General features: G+C 41.2%; 1 protein-coding gene across 1 annotated transcript; it reads left to right on the top strand.

The window, feature by feature from the left end:
- The first annotated feature begins 11734 nt into the window (after positions 1–11734).
- On the top strand, positions 11735–25588 carry LOC136428422 (electron transfer flavoprotein subunit alpha, mitochondrial-like). The gene is made up of 12 exons (XM_066417902.1): positions 11735–11906; positions 13417–13566; positions 14058–14139; positions 14608–14690; positions 17855–17954; positions 18428–18538; positions 18926–19030; positions 19431–19499; positions 20259–20341; positions 24184–24249; positions 24646–24726; positions 25205–25588. Exons 1-12 carry the CDS (start codon positions 11862–11864, stop codon positions 25238–25240), a joined length of 1011 nt encoding a protein of 336 aa, XP_066273999.1. The 5' UTR covers positions 11735–11861; the 3' UTR covers positions 25241–25588.
- Positions 25589–26102: the final 514 nt, after the last annotated feature.

The following is a 26102-nucleotide window of genomic DNA, read 5'->3' as shown; positions in this document are numbered from 1 at the left end:
TTTAACTCGACGTTTTCAAACACCATCTATGGCCAGTATCTTTTAGGTTATCTAAAAAGAAAGTTGTTATGACGTAATCGCACGGAGAAACTATGATGTAAAGTCTGTCAAAATAAAGATTTGCAAAACGTATCTATGATAGTCTTTTTATATGGCCAGGTCGTATGTGTCGTACGAAAGGATTACGACAGCAAGGCGGGGTTATTCGTGACAGTTGTGGATGTGTCGTGCAGACTTTAGCTGTCTTGCGACGGAAAATGTTGTCGGCGGTCGGTTCTGTCATAGCCTCGCTGAAAATCCTGCGAAAAAAAAGCGCACGATGGATGTGACCGCACCATGGAACAGGTCAAAAGAACGAGCAACGTTTTGACTGACAATAACAATGGCAATGTTGTACGATTATGCTCCTATACGTCGAGTCGTATTTTGCCCTACACGCGTCAGTCACTAGAAGAGCAGACAAGACTGGCAAAAAGTACAACTCTGTTGTGAGCTTTTTTTGCCTCAAATTGACTTTCCTCAATTCATAAATGATACCTGTCACATCACCTGTAAATTTCACAATTTTACAGAAAGGTATAGGGTTACTAGCTAATATCTCGCACCTGGGGTGATTACGCAAAAGTACATCTTTGAGCGGAAGTGTTTTTGAACTGGTCCATTTCACATGTTGGTGCATCTGGAAGACAGTGTGGTAATGGCGGTATAGCGATTAGAATGAAAAAATTGAAGTTGAAGAGATATACAGTTTAATCGTGTATATATCACAACGATTCATTTGCAAAATCTGGCGGATTAAATGGCGGGTAAAATAGCTACAATTGTTTCAAACAAGGAGAAATATTCATTCCACTAGTTACGAGGCAACTCTTTACAGACGTTTTTTTAGTCCGGTATAGATAGTCCTTCCTCATGTAAACGTATGGGATGTCAAACTCCCGTGAGCTTTTTTTTTATCCATCCACGCGCTTAGGGTCTGTCTGACCGTACATACATACATGTACCTGTGGCAAGGGATCGCTATTGTAGGCATGGTGCTCGCATACCACCCAAATCCAATTACCACGCATTCAGAGCAAATTACGCAGAACTACGCGCCCTTCTGGCGTCCTGGTGTGCCAAAGTACAACGGCAAATCAGATTCACTGCGTTGACACTTTCAATTGAGCGAAGGTCTTCTGTATAATGGGCCGGGGAGCAGACGTGTGGTGCATCGGGAAAAACGTACTGTGGGCAGGCGGGATTCGGGAGTTCAAGCGGTGCGATCTGTTTGGTATTGATACTAGTCCGTGGAAAACCGTGACCGAACTGTTACATAATATGCAATCTTTCGTTTGCTTTCATTTTTTTCGTATTAGATTGTATGTATGTATCAATCAGAAAAACCTTTTCCATATAGTTTGGGCTTATTTCATAACAAGAATGGTCTTGTCAACAGAGCAACGCAAAATCGTGTAAAATATATTTTCCCTACAGCTGCGCGACGATGAGTATCTGAATGTTTAGTCTGATCAAATGTATGTTTCTGAATGATGATTTTCGTAAATCTTTTTGCTCGACATTGCACTATTTACATGTATGGTGATGATACTTCTATTCATACTACAACAACTAAGGACACGGCAAAACAACAATGACTAAATCAACTCAAATTACTGTCTGACGCTCCTCTCTTATCATCCATTGTTTCGACCTTGTGCCATCCCATAATCCCACCACAACCTAGCCTCTATATCAGGCTCTGTGGCTGAACTCTTTTATTGCTTTGTCATGTCAGTCTGTTTTCTGATTGTATATCAGTTGTTTTCTGATTGTATATCAGTTTTATGATTGCTAACGGGATTTTGACACTTAAAAACTACCATCCAGCCGAAAACATTCACATATTTGGCGTTTCAAAGGCTGGATGACTGGCAGTAACCTGGTAGTAGTCGGAAAACTGATATACAATCAGAAAACAGCACACATAAGCCCCCTCCCCCCCAAAGAGTCCAGCCACGAAACCTGCTAAGTAGGCTACTACAGCCGAAGTTGTTACGTGTGTCTTTTTCTCAATGTGTGTTGCCTAGTTAGCTGAGGACCCGGCAACGCTCTCCAGTATTCTCTACGGCAGCAATAGCGATCTCTCATGGGAGTTTTTTTCATTCCTCGAACAGAACGCACTATTCATACACAAACTAGCATCATTGATATTCCCGTCTGAAAAGACATGTTGACAACTCTATTCCCACCACTTGGTGCTCCATCTGTTGGAAAGGATGGCGATAATTATAGCCTTGACAATCATCAACGCTACAAGCGAACCGTTACTAACTAAATACCCCCTCGCTACACAAACATCGCTGCCTGGAAATAGATAATTTGTTTGGGGTTATCATTTGTAAAGCTCCGAGTGAGCAGGTGGCTACGGTACAAGATTATCAATCGCGATCTGTTAATCTGGCCAGATTTATCAATTTGCCCACCGGCATAATCGGGATCTCAATCACCCTAATCCGTATCTAATCATTCCCTCAATGTGGCAAGCGCGGCATTAGGTCAACACATGCCAGGGCTGTATAAATGTATACACGCGAATCAATCATTCCTGAAATGGGGCTTTGTCGAGGCGAAATTGGCGGAGAAAACGTCATTACCGCGGGAAGAATGAGTCATCAGAAGGTTATTGTGTGGAGGGATGACTAGTGCCGCATCACATCTGTGGGAGAGCGTCGCGGACGGACAGTGAACAGGCCCGGGAATAATCACATTAGTCGTGCGGAAACAGAGCAGTCGCATTCGTCAGACCAAGGAGGTTAAATATTTAACCTCCTTGGTCAGACGATCTCATGTTGTTGTGTTTTTTTGGGAAGGATTCAGAGAGGCTATGACAGAACCGACAGTCTACAAGGACCTACGACAACATTTTAGCCACAAAACAGCCGAATTTTGTACGGCAGTCACAAGAATTGTCGTAAGCCTATCGTTAAAGTTAAAGTCCTCCCGCACCAGACGGTGCATAAGGTGGCGCCCATCTCCGTTTCGGCAGCCCTGGGCCACACAACTTTATCACTACAGCGGGGGGCTAGTCCACTGGCAGTAGTGTGTGTTTAACTACCATACTCTTTCCCAAATGCTGAGTGCTAAGCAGAGAAAGCAGTATGTACAATTTTTAGAGTCTTTGGTATGACCCGGCCGGGGTTCGAACTCTACCTATGCCTACCGTATGCAAGGCGAACACTCTATCCACTAGGCTATTGCAAGCTTATCGTACGACGAATTTAATCGTACATGCCCTATACGAATACCGTTAGGAACGATGATTGTTGGAGTTGTTTACTCATGACAGAGGACTCTGTAGACATATATTTCACCGTCACAACTGATACAGTTACGCCATGCATGAATCGTATCATATCAATAGCATATATTCTTTCACGGCATTTGAAATATTTTCTCATACGCTTTGTCAATGGGTCCACCTTATTGTTCTTTGGTTCACTACGGATGATATCAACCACTGTAGGGAGCAGTCGACACTGATTCAAACATTGTTTAGACAGAGACGTTTTTTTAAAGATTCTATTGTGTTCTGTTTTCTCATTATATACGTAACACCAAAATGTCTGACAAGTGCAAATGATCACGAAGACGTTATGTATCTTCCAAGCAGATGTTGTGGGCTGTATTTCCTTTTTCATATGCCTTGATTCATTGATACATGGAGCCAATAGAGAAAAGCATGAACATGTATTGATCACAACATCTGGTTGGGGAGTGGGGGTGGGGTGGGTAATGTCAACTACTGGTATATCCCTCGGAGAGAGGAAAGCCTTTCACTTTCAGCTCATCAATGACAAAAAGTAACACACAATGCATGACAATGCAAAGGTCTCTCGTCGGTACATCATAACATAAGTTTCAACGATCACTAACGTGGCGAAGAAAATTTCACTAACAGTGCCCATTGGGACTGTCCTGCTTAACCGACTTTACTAAAAGAGATATCTTAAGTGTACAAGTTTGGCTACACTTGTATGGAATTTGGATTTTTTTCTTTCTTCTGCAGCCAGTTCTTTCCACTGACCAAGGAGGTTATATAGACTACTTGCACTGACCGTGATCATTAACGAACTGCAGAGTGCTCGTAGGTTTCCACTGTTAGCGTAAAAGTAAAGGCGACAAGGCGGTGGTCTTTTGCTGCTATTGTCCATAGCTGCAAGCACCACTGATAAAACAGATGGGAAAGGCAGTGGCTATTCATGTCAATGGAAAGTATGCTAATCAGTAGCGACCCTTCTTGCCACTGTGCAACTTGTTACCGTTCAAACTTATGCAAATCAACTAACCCTTGTCCTTGACACGTTCAAAATTGAATTCTTCCATAAATTACCAGCGTTAGATATTTCCAAGTTGGGAATTAGTCTAACCCAATTCTTTCTATATTGATGGGGAGGACGAGCTGGACAGAGAGGAACAGCATATTTTCCTCCTCCGATACGGAAGAGGGCAGTGATTTTTGAAGCAGTATCTGCGCTTCCAAATGTACTGTTGCGTGTTCTTAATCCTAAACATGAGCACATTTTCGTTTTTCAGTTCCAACCACCTCCTTGTTTCAACCTATACAGAAATATCGCTTTTCCATCAAAGTTATATTCTCAGATTTTTTTCTAAACATTCACTACGGAGCTCAAAACATGGTGTTATCTTTTGGAGTTCTTCTCTGTGCCAAAGCAATTTTGTACTCATCAACAATCGCAGGACAAAGTTTGCCCAGCCATGCACCCTCTCGCGATAACTCAGTAGATACCCACAGAAGCGCCGCCATCAAAAAACATCATTACATACTCAACGAGTTTCCCTCACTCTTTCAAACAACTTGGTTAGATTGGAGCAGTCCCTGAGCTGAGGGCACGGTACCAAGATGAAATGGTTGTAATTACGATGACTGTTCGGGAGGGATTAGCTATGTGTGGTGTAGGAAATGACCCGCCTGATTCATCAACTCGTACCATCTGTGATTGTGACACCCAGGCCCGCAGGCACTGCCTCTCGATTATTACCCAAGATATGGACATAACATAATAAAACGTTATCAGAGAGAAATAATAATTATCGCGTAGTCGTGACGACGACATCAATGATGATGAGAGATCTGGTTTTCTTGTGTGAATAGAGGTCCCAAACGAACACACTGGTGCACACGGTGGGGCCATGTTGATTTGCTTATATGGATGACATCCTCTGGGGACCTCAAAACTGATGCGAGCGTGCGAATAAAATAATTAGCCAAAAAGTTGCCTTCATTATGAAATCTACGTGGTCAGGAAGGATGAACATAACTAAACACACAGACTATGCCATGGTACACAGAAAGATAGATTTTTCATTTTTGTTTTTTCACCTCTTCTTCTTCGACTTTGGAATTGACCTTTGCATTCTACAACTTTAGTTTCCGTTTTCCGAAATGTTGTCTTTGCAATTCACAGTATATTTTTTTCTCATTTTGCATCTGCTTTGTACGATTTACAGTATGTCCGAAAACTTTTTGTGTGTATGGAAATGACGAAAATTGATGCGCAAGGACGACATCCATGTAATCAAATCAACACGGCCTATAGCTAGTCGTATGCTCAAATCCGTTTTCTCAGTGTGTGCTGAAGTAATTACAACCCTGTCCTCACCATCTGATGTGTGGAGGAGATACCGTTTGTTACCGGGATACCTCTGCGAGCTGGACGGACATCGTTGATTGGTTGCTCAGTTTTGGTGAAGATTGTTTGACAAACGTCTGACGTGTCGACCGACCAACCGAACTTCCGCTGACAGACGGCTGTTTGTTTTCTGAAAATTGATTATATTAGCATCGTCAATAACGCTCTGCTTACTCCTAGCATTCTTGGGGAAAACAAATAGATATATTCGGCATGGATGAAGTTGTATTCGTCATTTTGGATGGTGACGTAAAAGCCGGTGGTCCCGATGGAAGAAAACAATATTTGAGTTGTGACTTTCCCCGACATCAGCAGCATGTGGCGTTCACGTGATAAACACATGGGCATTATGGTTTGCCGTGCAAAAATGTATCATCTGAGCGGGGGTCGCTAGGTTGTACTGAACCTTCCTAAAACTGGCAAGAGTTTCAAACCTCGAATCACCATGGATAGTTTGAATATCAAAGAAAGGTTTAACGTCATATATTTTTAAAAGATACTAGCTATCGTGTAAGTTACAAAAACATGATGAAGTACGCGGTGTCGAATTACATATGAAATACGTCATGCATGACGCTTCCGGGTAACTTGTTGTTACTGGTTCAGGTGTTTATTCCGTTATGTCGCTGGACGTAAACCTTTTTCATTGTTTTGTATAAACGTTTTTTGTGGCTCATAAGAACAGGCTTTGGCATAATACACCGCGACATGAGTCAAACCGGACGTAAATAGGTTCTGCACGTAAATAGGTCATGTTACGTTAGCTAGACGAAAAAATATCAGTTGAGGATGACTGCTATATTATACTATTTACAAATATCCAGATAGAATAATTCATACCATATCATTCAAAGGTGGGGGACTATACAACAAACCTATTGTTGATATGATGCCACATCGGTGCAGTATTTCCATATCCTGATCATCATATCTGATGATGCATACCCAGTATGTAAATGCTCCCGTCCCGCTGTGAATACATGTCAGCCAGTACGGAACATTGTTTTTCAATTAGTACATCAATGTTGTATGTGCAGTCGTGTCACACGGAGATAGAATCACCCTTCCGGGACCGTGATAGTGTAGACGTCACGGTACAACTATCAACAATTATCCATGACCGGAAGTAGAAATAAAGCATACAATACATGACTCAGCCTCGTCAAATATGAATAACACAGATGCTAAACAACATATAATAATAACTTTATTGCTCAACAATTGTACAAGGTACAGAGTATGGCATTCACTGGTACATAGATAACATTCTACTAGGCTAATCCGTCTATCTTATACAATATGGTGTACTAGTCTATCTTATACAATATGGTGTAGTAGTATGGGATGACAATGGGATTTTACAATTATTGGAGGAGTTTCTTACGTCTAGACATTCTTTGATATATTTCCATATGAAATGATAAGTTGAACTTGTAAATGTGCCGGCCGGCAATCTAGAGAACCACTCTCATCTGCTCAGGCTCTACATGATTTTAATGGCAATGTTGCAGACCTTTAATGTACAATTTTGCCCCTATGGGCTAAGCACAGGTCACACAAGAGAAAATTTTACAAATACATGTATACAAACTGGTATGAAGGTTATCTAATAGGTCGATTCGGCTTCTTCTCTCTTCAGTATTGGCAACGATGGGATGTATTAAAAGAACATACAAGTTTTGACATGGGGGAACCCCGAAAATGTAGAGATAGTCTTAACTTTTCAACAAACTGCTTACTTCTGGACTTGACTTGAACTCTCATCAATAAAGGTTCTAGTGTTAAGTTATAGAGGGTCATAGAGGGACAAAGCGGGGCATGGAGGGTCTTGAAGGGGTTGTGCTTCAGTACAAACTAGGTCTCCTGATTTACGTTCCGTCGACCCCAGATCCAGCTGTTAATTCCGCGGCGGCCGATTCGCACATAAATCACCTGTACTGCAATAGGGATTACATCTGCAGCCTTACCTCGGGATGCTATGTGGCCCGCCGCGGTAATTCGATATATCAGACCTGTAATGAAAATAATATAATTTCCAATTGGAACAAAGATTGGTAGCGAGGGCGTAAATTGGCGAATACACACACGGGAGCCGTGAGCAGAGGCGTCCAATTTGCAGACAGATCAGACGATATTGGACAAGCCGCGCGGTTCGACATCGCCAGGATTTACCAAAGGGCGATGTGTACTGGATCCGGAACTGAACACAGAAAGAGCGCATCCCAACACTTTAACAGATAGACTTTGACACAGGTTGAGTGTACGAGATCCAGAACTAAACATAGAAAGAGCGAGAACAACATACTAAACAGGACAACCGAACACTTTAACAAGACAACCGAACACTTGAACAGCAGAAACAGAGACTTGACCACAGGTTGACGTACACGTGTACCGGATCCGGAAACATGGAAAGAGAGCTAGATGACAATCGAGGCTTTTATCCGCTCTTTGTAAAAGTTATTGTATTAATTGGTCGAAATGCCTCGAGCCGACTCTCTGTGAAGTCTTTCTTTCTTTCTCTCTCTCTGTCTCTCTCTCTCTCGCCCCCTCTCTCTCCCCCTCTCCCTCCCTCTCTCTCTCTCTCCTCCATTACAAGTAGAAACTAAAGTATTTACTTGACGGCATGTGGCGTCATCTTCTAACACTATTACGCTGAATTGTTGTATGTGGCTATCTAGCGTTCAGAACAAGGTAGTTTCTATTCAATCTTTGTTGAAAAAACTTTTTCAAATCCAAGATGCACATACAGAGTACGGAAAACAAATAACCAATGGAAATGTGCAAGTATAGTAGCCTGAGTGTCATCCTGTTTCAGTTCCAGGCTCTACCTTCACCAAAAGGTAGAGCCTGGAACTGAAACAGGATGACACTCAGGCTACAAGTATAGAACCGATAAGATAAAAATCCAGCATATAATGAACAGATTAAGATGGACTACTTTTTACCATAAGCAAAGCAATCAAATTAACCCATCAAGACAAGAACTGGATGGTTTTGCCCTTGAAACGTCCACTTCCTGAAAAGTCATTGGAAGAAAAAACTCACACTACCTCGACTTATTAGTACGCCAAGTACGCCGCCGTTGGTATGCACTAAAGACCAAGGTGGGGATAAACCTGGGATCAGAGTGCAACTTCACATCAATTGCACAGTGGTTATCACTTTCGCTCTGGGGGACTGCCAGGCAAAAGTAATAATGCCGGGATAAGATCGGACAAATCCGTGTTTGATAGAGTTCGCATTACACATGCAAATAATGTCCTCTCCGCTTTATTGGGGGTCTTACCCTAAGGGGCTCCCAGGATACGCCGTGAGACTTGATTACTGTATTAATAATCATTCCCTCTCATAAAAGAGTTCTTCGATTAAAGATTGGAGGAACCCCGGGAGTACTATCTCCCGGCAGCAGACATTATCCCCGACTGAGTCGAACCTATTCCAGAAAATTGAGTTATTTTATACGGTATCTACGACCCCCGTGTGCAGGCACTCACTGCATTGAAGGTGAAGGAAAATACGGGACCTGCGAAAGGCGGGTGATTTTAAAAACAAATCAAAGATTGAAGTTACTGGTAAACGTCAGACAAGAGAAGCTCCAGGTTTGGCAAGAGTTTTGGATAAAAGGAAGTGTTGAAATGAGTGGATGGAAAGCAGCGTTTGGAAAATGTATAGACATGTCATAATACACACATGCGTTTATGTCAGGTACAATACATTCTTTGACTACGCCACGATGCCTGTGACTTCCGTCGTACGACAGTTTCACGACAGCAAATTGAGGGCATCATCGTCGGGACAGTTGTGGGGGTGTTGTACAAGCCCTCAGCTGTTTGTGACAGAAAATGTTGTCGGCTCTGTCACGGTCTCGGTAAATATCATAGGTTCAACCCCAAAAAATCGCACACCGAATATGACTTAACGATAAAGGGAAGGTAACATCTGCGATTATTCTGGTTCGAAAGTAACTTTATATTCCCTGAACTTGACGATCATTGAGTGTAATGAAATCTCAATGCATCCATCGGATACGTTACTGATACCATCCTATCGGGACTATGATCCCATCTAATGGTCCTTCCACCCGCGTCCCGGAAAACTGATGAAATATGGCACCTGTCGAAAGTAAGGTCAAAGCCAGTTGTACTGTTGAAAATAAGTGCTACTTCATAAACTTTATTATCTTTCAATTTTACTGCCACACCGGCCATCTCGATATAAAACCACGGCTCTCCCCATCTATGTATGACACGAAAGGATGATTATATTGTATCCGTCACAAAATTTTACTCCGTTTTAGAGTTTTATACATCTCTTGTGAGATTAGGGTGGAAAGCAATTTCGGCATGTGACACACTGTGACCAAGTTAATCTTTCTCATTTATTGTGTAATAAAAAAAAGCTGCAGAGGGAGTTGAGTGATGGGGAGAGAAATGTAACAGCCGGAAAATCTGCGATTGACGGAATAATTGCAGAGTGGCCTTCAGGGTGACCTAGGGTAGTCACCGTAGCTCAAGTGCTAGCAGTCTCATAGTTGAGCCCCTGGTTCAAGTAAGTTAGTAACTGGGAGACCCCGGTTTAAATCCTGGGACAGGACATCTCGGTTGAGACTGCACCTGTCTTTCGGATGGGGCGTAAAATGAGGGTCACGTATTCGAGGAGGTGCCTCGAGTACGTTGAAGGGGAAGGGCTCCTTGTAAATATATATCCTGCTACAGAAACAGCAAGGAAACTTGCTGACCTATGTGCCGCTAGGTACTGCAAGGTGAACAACAAGAACAACTTATGAATGACCTGTTTAGTACCAGTCTGAATCATTTCGACGAGAATAGGAATTTGTGTGCATGCAGTTATAAATTATTTAGGGACTTTGTTGTAGAATTGCTGTAGCCGAACAGCCTCACAGTCCGTATGCAAGCCCTGAGTGGGATGTGCGGAAGACGTGGCCTTACATCTCTTAATCATCTATTTCATTTCTCAACAACAGGCGACAACGCTAAATATTATATGAATGAATGAATGAAGACCTTTATTGCACATTTCTGCCACACTTGGCTAAGTACAGGTCACAACAAAAGATAATACAAGTACAGTTAGCGGATACAAAAGAATATGACTATCATTAAATAAATTCTACTTCTCCTCGCTTTTCGGTTATGGTAGATATAAAAGAACAGACGTGTTTTTCAATGGGAGGTTTGTCTAGTCGCATTAGAAATATGAATTTTTGAACAGTACTTAAATGTGTGAAGTAGGGAAATAGGTTTTCTACAAGTTTATACATCACGTACCATTGAGTGAAAAACAGAGCATACGCAACTGCTTTCAATTCTAGCCTGTTTCCTAGTATAAAACTCTACTACAAAATCATGGACATTTCTGAAATTTTTACGACATTATAGATAACGTTAAGTTATATTATTTTCTAAATACTAGCACGCCATTGAACGTCATAAATGCGTGTATATTCGGATTCCGTTATAGTGAGCAGGCTTATTGATGTAACAAGTAAACCTTGACTTAATTAAAGGACTACTGGTCAGTGTCAAGTTACGAGAAATGTTAACGTTACAACGGTGAAAAGCAGCCGTGATATGTGCTAAACCCCCCTTCAACTTTCATGATTGTATGTAACAAAATTACATTGTAGATTGCCAGCTACCTTTTCAGTGTTTTCGTTGCATATTCAATTTCAAGGATAAAAAATCTCAAATTGACCCAACTTCTTGACTCGCTTATAGCCAAATAGCCTGAATTCAATCAAGCCTCCTGTGACCGCTCGCCGCCCTGTAACCGCCTCGCAACCCAAGAGGAGGGGAGAGAAATCCCCGGACAGCTGGAGTTTGCGTTATACAGACTAATAGCCAAATGACTGCGAAATATTACATGGTATGTTAAGTTAGAAAATCGCTGTTCTTTTTTTTTATTGCGCCAATGAAGCTTGATACAATATACGGGCCCGATAAGTGTAAAAACATGATGTCAGGTCAATGCAAGTGAACATCTATGCGAGACCACACCAATACCGCACCCCTATTCTACAGTGACTTCGTCCGTTGACCTTTCTTGTGTAAGACCCATCATTTACGCAACTCGTAAGAAGATAGCAGTTTTAAGTCGTTTCTTGCCCAGGTTTCTTGGAAAAAGTGGTCAGCGGAAGGTCCAAAAATGCTTCACTTAGTATCCAGGTCCGCTCAGAGACTATCGAGCACTGTAAGTGTGTTTTTGAGTGTTTATTTTGCTCAGATTTCTCTCCACAAACACTCGAGTAGATTTAGATGAGGGGAGAAAATTGTCTAACGAACGTCATCAAACTTTATGAGCTCAACATAGATGTATGTTTACTGTGTTATTTGCAGATATTATCTTAGATATCGTATTTATACACTAGTAAGGGTAGATATATACTCTCAAAAGCTGTTCATCATATTTATTATGCTACCCCCCTCCCCAAAAATGTATACCCTTGCGTACTAGTAGAACTAGTGTTGTTGTGCCAAATGATATTTTGAAGCTTTTCTGACCAAAATGGTTACAAGTACAGGTGCCAATAACATTTTACAGCTCCTCATCTTGCTAGGATAACATGCATATTATACTATACTGTCTTTGTATGAATCAAGCACAGAGGTTAACCTTGATTTAATTTGTACTGAGTGGTTTTCAGGGTCACATATAAGTGACTTATGAGACCACGGTAGTATTTGTGATGTAACCATACATTTTATAATGTTACTTATATAGGCAATATCACAGACAAGATAACTGCTAGGTATATGTAAGTTTTGCAGGGAGGGATGTCCTTACAGCACAGGTAGAAGCCTCACAGTTGAGCTCCTGGGTCTGTTGATAACTCATGACCATGGACATGTATAGTGGGAGACCCGGTTCAAACCGGTATGAACTGGGTTTTGTCAGAAGAAGGACAGATATAACGTCCATTGTTGGTTAATTCTTACTTGATACGGCTGCCAAAAATTTGAGTCACAGGCTCTCAAACCACAATGTTGTTCATCTGTAAGGAACGTCTCGGAGACAATACACAGTCAACATATTGTGTATTTACTATTTACTGCTCCTTACTATTCTGTCAACTTCATCTTGGCTATACCACCCTGTGGTTGACAGCTGTCAATCAATCAATCAATTGTTAAATTAATCACAAAGATGAATCAATATTGACAAAAATGCAAAATAGTAACAGCTGCTCCTTGCTGTGTCCAATAACCAATATCAGAGGTCTTCTAAAGTCCAACCTTATGTGTGCTTAGATGAGATCTGGCTCAGACTGGATCCTGGCCACTCTAAATATGGAGTGCATGGGAATGTTTCATTCCTGTACTTTTGAGGACTTATTTGAAATTAGAAGCAAAATATTGGCCCTTAAGATCCTCATAGTGCCTATTGGCACATACCTGTAAGACAGCAAGTTTCCTGGCTGTTTCTGTAGCAGGGTATATCTTTACAAGGAAGGGTTGCTAGCCCTTCCCCTTAAACGTTCTCGAGGCACCTCCTTGAATACAATTTTACGTCCCTCTCGCTTCTGGTGAAACCCCTGCCCAGATGCCCTCCCTTAGATTGAACCTGGGTCTCCCAGTCATCAACTAATTATAACCAGGAGCTCAACTGTACGTGTGAGGCTGCTACCAGTCGAGCTACAGGGACATCCTTTGGAAGACAGGCATGACCTTAAATAACCTTTTTTACCTGCCTGTCATCCTAGGCCAGTGTTCTGAGACGTCTGAACAGCACCCTTGTGATTGCTGAACACAACAACGGCCAGCTGACCCCCATCACTCTCAACACCATCACTGCTGCTTCCAAACTAGGGGGCGACATCGCCTGCCTGGTCGCTGGCAGTAAATGTGCTCCTGTAAGTTTTGTTAACCATCGTTTTGTTTAATGCTTCAATTAAAAGATGTTGCAGTTAGAAGTTGCTGATATAATTTAAATCATTTCTAAATCTAATGCGAAAAGTTTGGAAACTTGATTTTGGTTGATCATATGTCTGTTTCTCTTAATTAATTGCATTGTATTATATATCATTCAAAAGCATATTTGATAGCCTTTACAATGATACCCCGGTTGCTATGATATATGTACATACTTTCATTGGTCAAACTCCAGGCAGCTAGTGTGAGGGGGTTTGCAAAAATGTGTAAAAAATTGTCCTTTATTACATAATGTCAATTTTTTTTTATGATTAGCACTCATATCATTGCACAGCTTGTTTATTGCCCTTTGAAATAAGACTTAAGGTTGCAATGATCTTTACTACTGTACAATTTTTTTTCAATAGAAGGCTGGTAAATATTACTGACATGTGACTGTTGTTGTCTCACCTGGTATCTCACTTCATTTCAGATTGTGGAGGAACTCAGCAAAGTCGATGGTGTCAAGAAGATCTTGGTAGCTGAGAATGAAGTCTTCAATGGATTGCTGCCAGGTGTGTACATCTTTGTACATTTTGTATGTCGGAATATATATAATGACTAATGTATCTGTTTGTGTTTGTGTGTATGTGCATATCATTTTAGGATGAAAGATGATTTTAAGACTTGTCTCACTCTTAAAGTAAGCTTACATCCTAAGTAACATCGTTTAGTACTAATAGACTAGTGCTGACATGTCTGATGGGTCAAGCATATAGCTTATGGGTGGATGCCAGTCTGCTAAAATGTACAATGGGTTTTCTATCATTTCTGTAGAATACCTTAAAATGAATTTGCTTGAAATACCCACCTGCATGCCAACCTGCAACTTAAAATTTCCAGAAAATAGTTAAAATTGCAGTATGAGTATATCAAACAACTTGTCATGCCCTGAATGGGAAATGCTACTGTCTGCATTGTAAAAGATGCACAGTTTGTGTTGTTTTGTATTCATAACATGTAATACCTTTTGGACTCTACAGAAGCGATAACTCCACTGATTTTGGAGACACAGAAGCAGTTCAACTTTTCCCACATCACGGCGGGAGCAACAGCATTTGGGAAGGTTGGTTACGTAAATCTTGGAATGTTCGCGGTGGTTTTGTTTTTGTGATGGCTTCTCTAAGTACTGCAAAATCATAACACCGGGGATACGTTTCCATTGTATTTACTGTTACAGTGAATATCTCCTTTCCCATCCTACTTAGAAATTAAGTCCCCGTGGAGATAAATAAATTTACAGTACTGTATATGCCTCGGGATACAGCATGGGCTAGGATCCATCAAACGACAGCACCTTATTGTCACTTTATCATAGTGCCTATCAACTCAATATGTCTCTATTCAAATTTAGTCTTAGAAAGCAGGACTGTCTCCAGAACCTGTCCCTTTGTTTCGGGAGGGAAATTTGCTTGTTGGGATAGAAGAAAATTCACCCTGTGTGTCCAAAAATCTTAAATTCAAGACATTAATTTTTTATCCCCTCTTTATTGGTTTATTCAAAAAGAAATACTAAAGTAATAGATTCAACTAAATATATGGGAGATGGACATACATGGGGCACAACAAAACCAAGTAAAAACCAGGACAACTTGTATAGAAATAGTACACAGACACTCACAGAAAAAAACCATAGCCTACCTTAAACCATCAACTGTCATTTGCCACCAATCAACATTTTTCAAGTATCAGATTATATTATATCATAATCGTTAAGTATCAGATTACATCATATTATATTTCCATACATCTATATCATCATATCATGTAACTGCTATTTTATACACATCAAAATTAAATTAAACATAAGGTTCCCCACTTACCCTGATGCTTCTCCAGCTTCCCCCTCCGAGATGCAGTAAGACGTTCCGTCTTTTGAAAATTAGATACTAATTTTTTAAGGGACTGAAAATTTATGATTTTTAAACGTCTACATCAGAAAATAAACATTTTACCCAACAAAATAATCAAATTTAGTAGGGGAGATGCTTTTGAAGATATATCTCCAAACATAACCATAAAGGAATCTAAGTCACAATTTATAGAAATTTCTTCTTTTAACCAATTTGGTACATTATACCAAAAGGATACTACAAATGGACATTCCTAGAAAACATGAACATAGGATTCTTCATCATCACGACAGAAAGAACAGGAACTAGAATCTATCAATTTCCATTTATGTAGGATTTTGTTACAAGGTAAAAAATTGTTAATCAAACGGTACTGAAAATATCTACTACTATGATCAATCGTACATCTATATAAACTTGTAAATACTTCTCTCCATGGTATAACTTTATGGTTTCCTAATTTGCATAATCAACATTCCAATGTGTACATCTCTGTCTAAGCTACTGAATATCATAGAAATCCATTGTTCCTTTGTTCAGATATCTTCCTTGAAAGATTTTGAGAAAAGTGTCCCTGCAGTTCCGGAGCAAGCTACTATGGGCCCCCAACCTACACCACTTCTTCCTTACATCACAAGCTATCTGCCACAAAAATAATAAAGACCGTAGCATAGCCAGGAGAAAAGATCCAAAAATCGGAAGTTCTGTTGCAGTACCAAGGTCACATACCAGGGGGCAAAAATCAACCCTGACCTTTGTCTTCCCAAGACCTACCCCGCATGCCAAATATAATCATAATCCATCCAGAGGTTCTTGAGTTGATGCTGACTACAACAATTCGGAACAACACACACACGCACGCACGCACACACGCACACACACACACAGTCACAGGCCTACAACTATATCTCCATTTTTTTCATAATGATGAAAATAAACGACATGGGCTCCCAAGAAGTTGAGTTGGACAGAAAAATTCAATCAAAGCTGGAGACAGCCCTGCTAGAAAAAGTGCTCCTGATACTGTGTGAAACATGATACAGACTATTGTTGTGTTGATTTTACGGTTCAGCATTAATTTTTATTTCATAACCAATTGAATTGCAAGTTGAATTGGTGTAGCCTAAAACGACAAAACAAGTGACCTCCATGAAGATAAAAGCTAGGAAAAAAGGAGCAAACAAGACTAAAGGAGGAGCAGAATGCCCAACGAGGATAGGACGAAATCTGAATCCCCGGTAGTTCTTTCCCCCTGACAGCGTGGCATCTTGATAACCCGGATATAACCAACACTTATGGATGTGTTACCTCCAGCGAGCAGGATCACCCCACTTCCCTTACCATTATCACTCTGTCAATCTCTTTCACCTCAGGTGTATTCCTCAGTAGAATCATGTCTCCCAACTAGTCTACATTTGTCAAGCTGTCCGCCGTCTGGCCCCGGCCACAGACGCCGAGATTCCCATCTCCGCTTTCCCAACAGTTGCCCCCGAGCTGCCCATCCTTCACTGACTGGTTGACCACTAGTCACCCAATTGATTTGTGCAGCAGTCTTTATCAGCAGACAATGTAGACGGGTGCTGGGAGGAAGTGAACAATGTGCGTAGGCTTCGTAGTCACTCCCCAACGTTACGGAGACTGATGTATGCTACGAGGAGATAAACACTGTTATAACATGTTTTATACCCCGGCTGTAAAGCATATCCGACTGGACAGATGGGCAACACATAAAAGTGAGAGATTGTCGACGTGCGTCTTTTGTCAAGTCATCTTCCTTTTGTTACATCTCATTGGAATGACCTAAAGGGTTCCAGTATTGGGGAGCTGAGATAAAGTTAGCCTTTGGGTTATTGTTAAGCCCAGATGATTTGGATAGAAGCGATAGTCCAACACACATGCAAGGTTACAAAGTTTCGTGGAAGTTTTAGACCTTGGAAACTTAGAACTTTCCCAGTTTCTGTGATAAGATATAATGATATCGCCTCAGCACAAGTACCATGATAGCGATCATCTATATCTTGTACATCATCAATGTAATACATTTCCACAGAAGATGGACACATAAGTGGTATCTTACTGTGTCATCTCTGAATAACGGATAGCTGAATTATTGTATTTCGATGATTCTACACCTATGTGGTACACGTAGCCCTGAAAAACGAAACTTGCTCAATTTTTTTTTCAGCCCTGTTTTTTTTATGGCCATGCCAACAAGCCCATGCTTACCTTTTGACTTGATATAATCTATGAATATAATGGGGAGATTAAAATGTTGTTCTCCTTCTGTTATTTAAATGAAATTGATAGAAAAGCTTGTTTTTGGTGACACCACAGGGGCTAGCCTAATAGTATATGAATTTTGTTGTTGCCTCACTAGAGCCTGTTGCCCAGAGTGGCGGCCAAACTGGATGTGAACCCCATCTCTGACATCATTGACATCAAGGATGCCGACACCTTTGTCAGGACCATCTATGCAGGTGAATTGATGCTTCTGAATACTATAGCCAGAATGTGATGATAATGTACATATGGGGATATATTGATCATATTCATTTGATGTTCCCACCTACAACTGCACCTGACAGAAACAACATTCAGTTTTAATTTGAATTTCTACCTCCTATAGAAGTTGCCATGTTGCTTATCAGATAAGATACTATATATGATAAAATAACAATCTAGGACAAGTTGGACAAGCCCCCTGCCAAATGCCTGTTGTAGTGCTTTCAGAACTGTTTGGCCCAAGGGCTATAGAAATGGAGATGGGGTCAACTCTTTACAGTAATGGTATAGGAAGGATTTACATGTATTATATAAACTTTTAACAACAACTGTTACAGTTAACTTAACTTAACTAGACCAAATATCACTGCCTCTTCGAAATAATTTTTAAAATTTCTGGAACACACCCTTAGTTGATGATCCATGTGGCTAATTTCTATGTTGTCAGGAAATGCTATCTGCACGGTGAAGTCCAAAGACGGGGTGAAGGTGTTCACTGTGCGAGGCACAGCCTTCCCTCCTGCAGAGGTTGCTGGTGGACAGGCCGCCTGTGAACAAGGTAAGATAAGTTTGGTTTAAGTTCTCAGACCAAAGTTTTAGTTTGGTTTAAGATCTCAGCGCTAGCTACGCTGACTCCCTCATACCGAAGGTCTATCATTTTGCCAAGAACAATAAGCTGAAAAGTGTCTAGTCGCTTTCTGATAGAACTGTTTGATATTTTCTGGTTACTTCGTAATGTGAAGGTAAAAACGTGAGGATAAAAGAACGTAATTGAATGTTACGTTTTGACCTGAAAAATGCATTCTTTCAAATGATGCTGCATGAAAAACAAAATGTATACAAAAATTTGGCAAAAAAATCATCCAATTCTTACGTAGAGCCCCTGTAATCTTTTTGCTAATAGTTGTTCTGAAGATGTTAAGAATATTTTGTCATGTTCGTCCAGCCCCTGCAGTTGATGTGAAGAATGACCAGTCACAGTTTGAAGGCCAGTCCTTGTCTAAGAGTGACCGCCCAGAACTGACCAGTGCTAAGACAGTCATATCTGGAGGTAAGTATTGCTTAAGTCTCTCTGGTTCTGGTTTATCAATTAGATATTAGATAAACCAACTGTGAATTCCATCAGCTAAGCAACTAGTTTTTCAGACAGTACATTTGTGTATTATGTCTCGCCTTGATAGTCACTATAAAACATTATGAATTGCCGTATGTGAATGAAAATTACGTACAACCGTTTTTCATTGGCCCAAGTTCCTTAAAATGGGTTGATTCTTCTGACTTAGGAAATTATTAAACTGTGTTTTCTTGGTTTGAATTCAGTCTGCTGCATCCTATGGGGCTGTTCTGGTAGGGTGGTGACTTTGTTTGTAACTACTGACCATTGGGTCCATAGGCAAGATCAGTCACCCTTTGACCGAGCACACTACTAACACGCTCCTGTCTGTTTCCAGGCCGTGGGATGAAGAATGGAGAGAACTTTGAGCTGCTGTACAAGCTGGCTGACAAAATGAACGCTGCAGGTAGGAACCATTCCTGTCACAGAACTTTCATCTATTGTAGAGTTGAACTTGTTGCCACCAAGTACAGTAGGGGCATGCTCACTAGATGGCTTTAAACAATGCTTGCAGCTAGATGTGCAAAGGTTAGGTGTGACAGGTCATTCAATGTAATATAACCAGCTGCTCCCATGCTATGTGCCTGCAAAGCTGGTTTGTTACGCTGAAGGGTAGTTATACCAGCTATACAGATATGGGATGTATTTAGTTCAAGAGATAATGTATATTGATAAAGTCATCAGAATTGTTACATGAGTCTTATTACACTGTCACAATGTCAATAATTTGGAGTAGGCTACTCGAAGAAGAAAGTTTGTATCAAAAGTTTGTTTGCTATCTATACAGAATACATCGTGAAGATTCGTAGTGGGGTAGCACTGCCACTCGTATACACCTTAGATACCACCAATTTAATTTGTAGGTTCTCAGATGATACAATGTTTAAGAAACTGCTAAAGATGGAAATAGAGGCTGGGGGAAGATCTGTACTTTAGCACCTACAGTTTCATATACTAGTAGTCTGATTCAAAGTCTTCCTCAAGTCCTTTTTCTTCCGTTTGTGTTAAAGCTAAATCTTCACATAAGATTTAAAAAAATGTCCCAAAAGAATAAAGTTGATGTTGTCTAAATTCTGGTGATGATAGAAATGGTACAAAATGTGTAGACTTTGAGTGTAGTCTTGTGTCAGGACACTAGGCAATCTGATTACCTCTTGTTTTACAGTTGGGGCGTCCCGTGCTGCAGTGGATGCTGGCTATGTTCCCAACGACATGCAAGTGGGCCAGACTGGGAAGATCGTTGCTCCCGTGAGTCTTGACGCTTTCTCCTATAACAACTGTTACATCCCTTGTGAGGTAGCCAAGGGTACGTTGGGACAAAGTTGTCACAAACAAAATTTTGGACGGTAACAATGCAAATTTGAATATTTTAAAGTTTAAAGGGTTAGATATGTCTCCCCCAAACCCCAAAGACACATGAAAGGCACATCAAAACAAGAATGTTGAAAATGAAATGTTGAACAGCAACAACTAGACTTGAATGTGTTACACAAGTTTGAATAAGGTTACAGCTAGAAATCACCTTGACAAACCCCCAAAGGTACACTAAGGGCACATCTAAACAAGAATGTTGAAAACAAAATGTTGGATGGCAACAAACAGATTTGAATGTGTTACACAAGTTTAAATAGGGTTAAATGTAAAAATCTCTTTGACAAAACCCCAACGGCACACCAGTTGGAAGGTGTCTTTAGAAATACAGTGTCATTTGGCCAGGGTGCTGCTCAACTCTAATTATGCATGCTTAAAGTGTAGCACATTTCTATAGGGCATATTCAGTCACGTGACCCTCCCCCTAGCAACGAGCACTGGCGGCCATGTTGGTGCTCACTTGATAGTGGAGCCCTATGGAACTCTCCGTATAAATAGCAGATTTTTTCTACGCCATTCACAATTTCCCTTCGAAACGTTTTTTCTCACAATCATGGTGTTTTGCCTCGTGGTCAGATGTTTGATTGGGACTGATAAAGCACACACTGATCGGGTAACAGTAAGATTGGTTTGGCGTTTCTCGTGTAGGTAAGGGAACATACGAAGGGACTAACGACTGAAACAAAAGTGGATTTCTGACATACGAACAGCGGATCTAAATAGTTGAAGTTTGAGAATCAACGTGAGTGTATGGAAACCTTTGTATCTGGTCGAAAAGCAAATTACAGGCCCGTTGTGTAACACAGTGGCGGCACCGTGTAGCCGTTGCTTGAGATACGTTCGTAAACTGGGGGGTCTTTCAACGTCGAACTTTCCCGATCATAACGTACTCCCTGTCAACAAAATTTTTCACGACACTCAAGACACTGTACTACGTGGTTGCAGGCCTTGGAACACTTGTATGCTGTGTATGAACTGATTTTATGCGTACTCTGTAAACAGTTTAGCGGCCATGTTTGTAGGCAGCTGGGGAAAATATTTCCTCGCTCGTCGATAATGGGTCATTTCCAGTAGGTGAAATTGGATTTTTGTAGCGAAAAGGATGTGAGGCTGGAGACTCTTTGCATATAATAAAACAGTGATCAGACGACTTCGCATTCCTTGGAAATTTAGAGACCGTCGGACACCGAGAAACTTCGCTGCAGGGTGAGCACCAACATGGCCGCCCACGGAGGGTAGGGGTGATGACGTCACGTGAATACGCCCTATAGTCTGTAATTCTTTGAGATACTCTATTTAGAGTATTTAGAGGGAGGTTATATGGAAATAGTGCTGTGAATTGTTTTGTTGGTCATCACTTTAAGTTATTTTCTTTCATTATTTTGCAAATTTTCTTCTTTGAACTTGTGTGAATCATTACTTTCTCATTCTCATTCTTGTATGATTCTCCCACCCCCTCACTCTTTCACTTAACCCCACCACAGTTCTTTATGGATTTTCATGTTTCTAAACACAATTAGCTGACTTGTAACAGTGCTTTAAAACAGATTTACAGACTGCAAGGTATAAACTAGACTCAAACCTGTCATAAGTGACCATTAGGCCACACCGTTTTAATTTCTTAAATTCAATTCAATTTCAGTAAAACAGAATCTCAGAGGAAAGTTTGTCCTTTGGTGCACACAATTTCAGGGAGTGAACAGGGTCAGATGCAAGTTTTCACCCCAGCCTTCTGTTTTCATGATTTTTTTTGCTAAGATTAAAAAAAAAGACCAAGAAATTAAATTGGTGTGGCCTAAAGGGACTTGAAGAAAATGGTCACACTGTGTATCTGCTATTAACTGGAGTCTTAATGCTTGTGTCAATGTGAAAAAATAATCCAAGGTAGTCAAAAGGTGGCCACAATGGCCAGGAATGGTACTTAGTAAAGGTTTGTCCATAGTTTTAATCAAGGTTCAAGTACATGTATGTGGGAATTCTAACCATGTCACAGTACAGTAAAACTTGTACAAGGGACTGCCTCTACGTAAAGACCACCTGGCCAATGTGACCCCCTTTTCCCGCTGACACAAATATTAACAATCCTGTTAATAATGACCTCCTGTCTACATAGACCAGGTTTTCTCCCCTGAGTGGTCTTCTTGGACAGTTTTGACTGTACAGATGTGTAGGAAATGGAAATTCAGCTTCTGCTGCACTGTTTGAGACTGCAAACTTGCCTGTGCCTTTCTAGAACAGCGTTATCCCAGACAAATTACACCGTGCCCCGTCCTCTAGCCCAGTGGGTCCCAATGGTCGTGTTCCCCTAATTAATAACACTTGTTCCTCCCGTGTTTTACGATAAATTTTGACAGCTCGGTAATGAAAATGTTGATTATCTTGTGTGGGAAATAGGAGCCGTGTATGGTGGAATGGGCATCAATGCGTTGCAGATTAGAAGTGTCATTAAACTGGCCGTACTCGTCCGTTTTCATCACCGCGCGCAACACGGCCACAGTTACCCCGCCAGCATATGTCAGGGCAGTCCCCCTACTTGTAGCCAAAGTCATTCATGGGAAGCCATTGAGGAGAAGCAATTTATTAATACAAATAGCTTCATTTGTGTAGGGTCGAGATGGATGCATGTTTGATACAGACTCCTTTGAGGTGTGAATTGGGCCTGAATAGGAAACCTGTAAAAACAGATCCGTCAACTGTGGCTTTGTTACCGCTGGCAATCTGGTTAACGCGGGATTGTATTGGATTTCAGCTTCTGTGGGGTTTTATGAGATCTTTCATTATTGTCTCTGTCAGTATTAGTAATGATATTGATTTGGAGAAAATGAGCACATTTCCTGTGCAAATTATAGTGCCGGCCTTGGTCCAGCTCCAAACAAATGGGATTGGTACCCGGCCAAATTACACACATAAATGTGATCAGTTGGTCGGGAAGGGACCAGGAAATTCTGCGAAAACTTTGGCTACATCTTCTAGTTTATTGTCTGTTTTTGTTTTCAAATTTTTATGGCTGTTGCTACACTAGAAATTGAGTAAAAGTCAAAGACAGACATTTTCTGTTAAATCTAGAAAACCACAAAACAGTGTACTCAAGTTAGAACTCACACATGGAGTATTTATCAAGCATTGTACAAACCACACAATGTGACATAGTGTATTTCCTTGCACCACAGAACCCTGTATATGTTTCTCCTCTTTTATTAGCAGTCCCTCTCCTGCTGTTACCCAACACTTTTACCTGGTTCCGCCCCCAGTGGAGAAATGCGATCTAATGATTTATAGCAGTCTTGCCCAGCCTGAAGCTATATTACGTAGGTTCCTTGTTCCAGCCTGCCCAGATTGCGATCTCTCATTGTGCAGATTGCAAGCGCTATGGGCCCAACTTGTAATCATAGATTAGTCAATAATGAGACTAACAAGACATGTTACACCAACTAAAGACACCTGGTTAACCCAATCTGGTACTCAATCCTGTAATAATGTACCACAATCTGTAGATACATGTACATGTAAGTCAGGCTGTATTTCTCACTAAGATTGGGAATGGAAATGTGTGGGAAAGGGCTAGCAACCCTTCCCTGTGAAAACATACCCTGCTACTGAAACAGCATGCAGGGAAACTTGCTGCCCTATGTGCCACTAGGCACTACAAGGGTCTGAAAGAATGGGAATGTGTATGACCAATGACCTAAGCCTTGCTGTATACTTGCGTGCTGTTCCAGGAGCTGTACATTGCTGTTGGGATTTCTGGAGCCATCCAACATCTGGCTGGCATGAAGGACAGCAAGGTCAGTAGTACATGTAGTACCCAACATGCACTGCAATACAACTGTCATTCAAAATGTGCATAATTCCACTCAGCAGTGCAAGAGCAGTCATGTTTTTTGTAGACAGTAAAAGAAAAAAAAAGAAGTGAAGAAAATATCTCCTGCTCATAGGTCTGATTGCTTGTATGCTTTAGACCCCATCCATACCAGGATTCGCAATTTGATATCAGGTTTCACCCAGACTTGGGTTTGATCCCGATTCCCGAATCCAGGTGTGAACAATCCGAATCCAAGGGGGGATAATCAATCCTGAGCCTGGGTAAATCCTGATTGTGAATCCTGGTATGAATGGAATATTAGTCTTGATATGTAATGTGGAACAGATTATTAGACATGTTCATGTGTTTGTTTATCTAGGTGATTGTGGCCATCAACAAGGATCCAGAGGCTCCCATCTTCCAAGTGGCGGACCATGGGCTTGTTGCCGATCTCTTCAAGGTTAGTGGAGGGGTGTCTCCTGGTTGTTTCTGTCAGGATAGTTAGTCCTCATGGATGTGTGGGATGTCCCTGCTACCAGTTGAGCCCCTGGTTCTAATTAGATGGTAACTGGGGGACTCCAATTCAATCCTGGGAAGGGCATCTTGGTTGGGGCTGCACACGTCCTTTGGATGGGATGTAAAATGGGGGTCCTGTGTTCGAGGAGGTGCCTTGATAATGTTAAAGGGGAAGGACTAGCAACCCCTCCCTGTGAAAATATACCCTGCTACTGAAACAGCAAGGAAACTTGCTGCCCTATGTGCCACTATGCTTTAGAAGGGCCTAAAGAACTGATCATAGCTGTGTAGTGACTAGTAGCTTGTTATTCATAGCCTCCAAGTCTCAACTTTGATATCTTCCCATTTGATAGCTAGTAGCAACATTGTTGTGTGAGCTACATGGTCATGAATAGACTGTTTTTGTTTGTTTTTGTCTGCAGGTTGTTCCTGAGATGACAGACTTGTTGGAGAAGTAACTTGCTTGAGACTGTGAAATGTGACTATAGATGTCTACAGTGGTTCAGGGTTGTGTCTGAATATTGGAAATTGAGTATTGTGTAAACTGCTGTGCGTTCACTATATAAAGTGCAGTGCGTTCAAGTGGACACGTTATATCATCTCCTGATTTGATCATAAGAAAGATCAGTGCTACGCAGTATACTACCGGTATTACGACTGTATTTTTTAGCTCCCTTCCACACAGACTCACACATAACATCAATACTCCAAACCATGGTAATGTTCGAGCTTCTATTATACAAGGTTTGTGTTGTGCCTATACTATTACATACTTCATACAACATTAAAGATCAAAAGCGATACCATACCTTTGGGTGTCATCATTGCTTTGTGAGCAAGCACCAATATGAGGAGGTCTTGATGAAGTCTGTATCAGAGGACATCGTAAATGAGGTTGTGGCTTTATGGTACCGTAGAGTGCCATGGTACCAATTTTTTCCCCGTCTTTATATCTTGTCTGTACCTCTAGATGGTACTTAAGTTTGATAGAGATAATTGAGCACCAGGCACCCATGTAATAATACCTGTGTAGGGTTAATATGGTTGTTGTAATGGTCTCTGCCACCTGAACAGAAGAACTCAGGGCAGGTCAGCATCAGCACCAGGTCACCATGGTGATGGCAGATCAGCACCAGGCCACCATGGTGATGGCAAATCAGCACCAGGTCACCATGGTGATGGCAGATCAGCACCAGGTCACCATGGTGATGGCAAATCAGCACCAGGTCACCATGGTGATGGCAGATCAGCATCAGGTCACCATGGTGATGGCAAATCAGCACCAGGTCACCATGGAGATGGCAGATCAGTAACAGGCAC

Source organism: Branchiostoma lanceolatum, chromosome 2 (genome assembly GCF_035083965.1).
Source record: "Branchiostoma lanceolatum isolate klBraLanc5 chromosome 2, klBraLanc5.hap2, whole genome shotgun sequence".
Classification (NCBI taxonomy): Eukaryota; Metazoa; Chordata; class Leptocardii; order Amphioxiformes; family Branchiostomatidae; genus Branchiostoma; species Branchiostoma lanceolatum.
The sequence above is the reverse complement of the archived record's forward strand: the minus strand, read 5'-3'. Positions and strand labels throughout refer to the sequence as shown.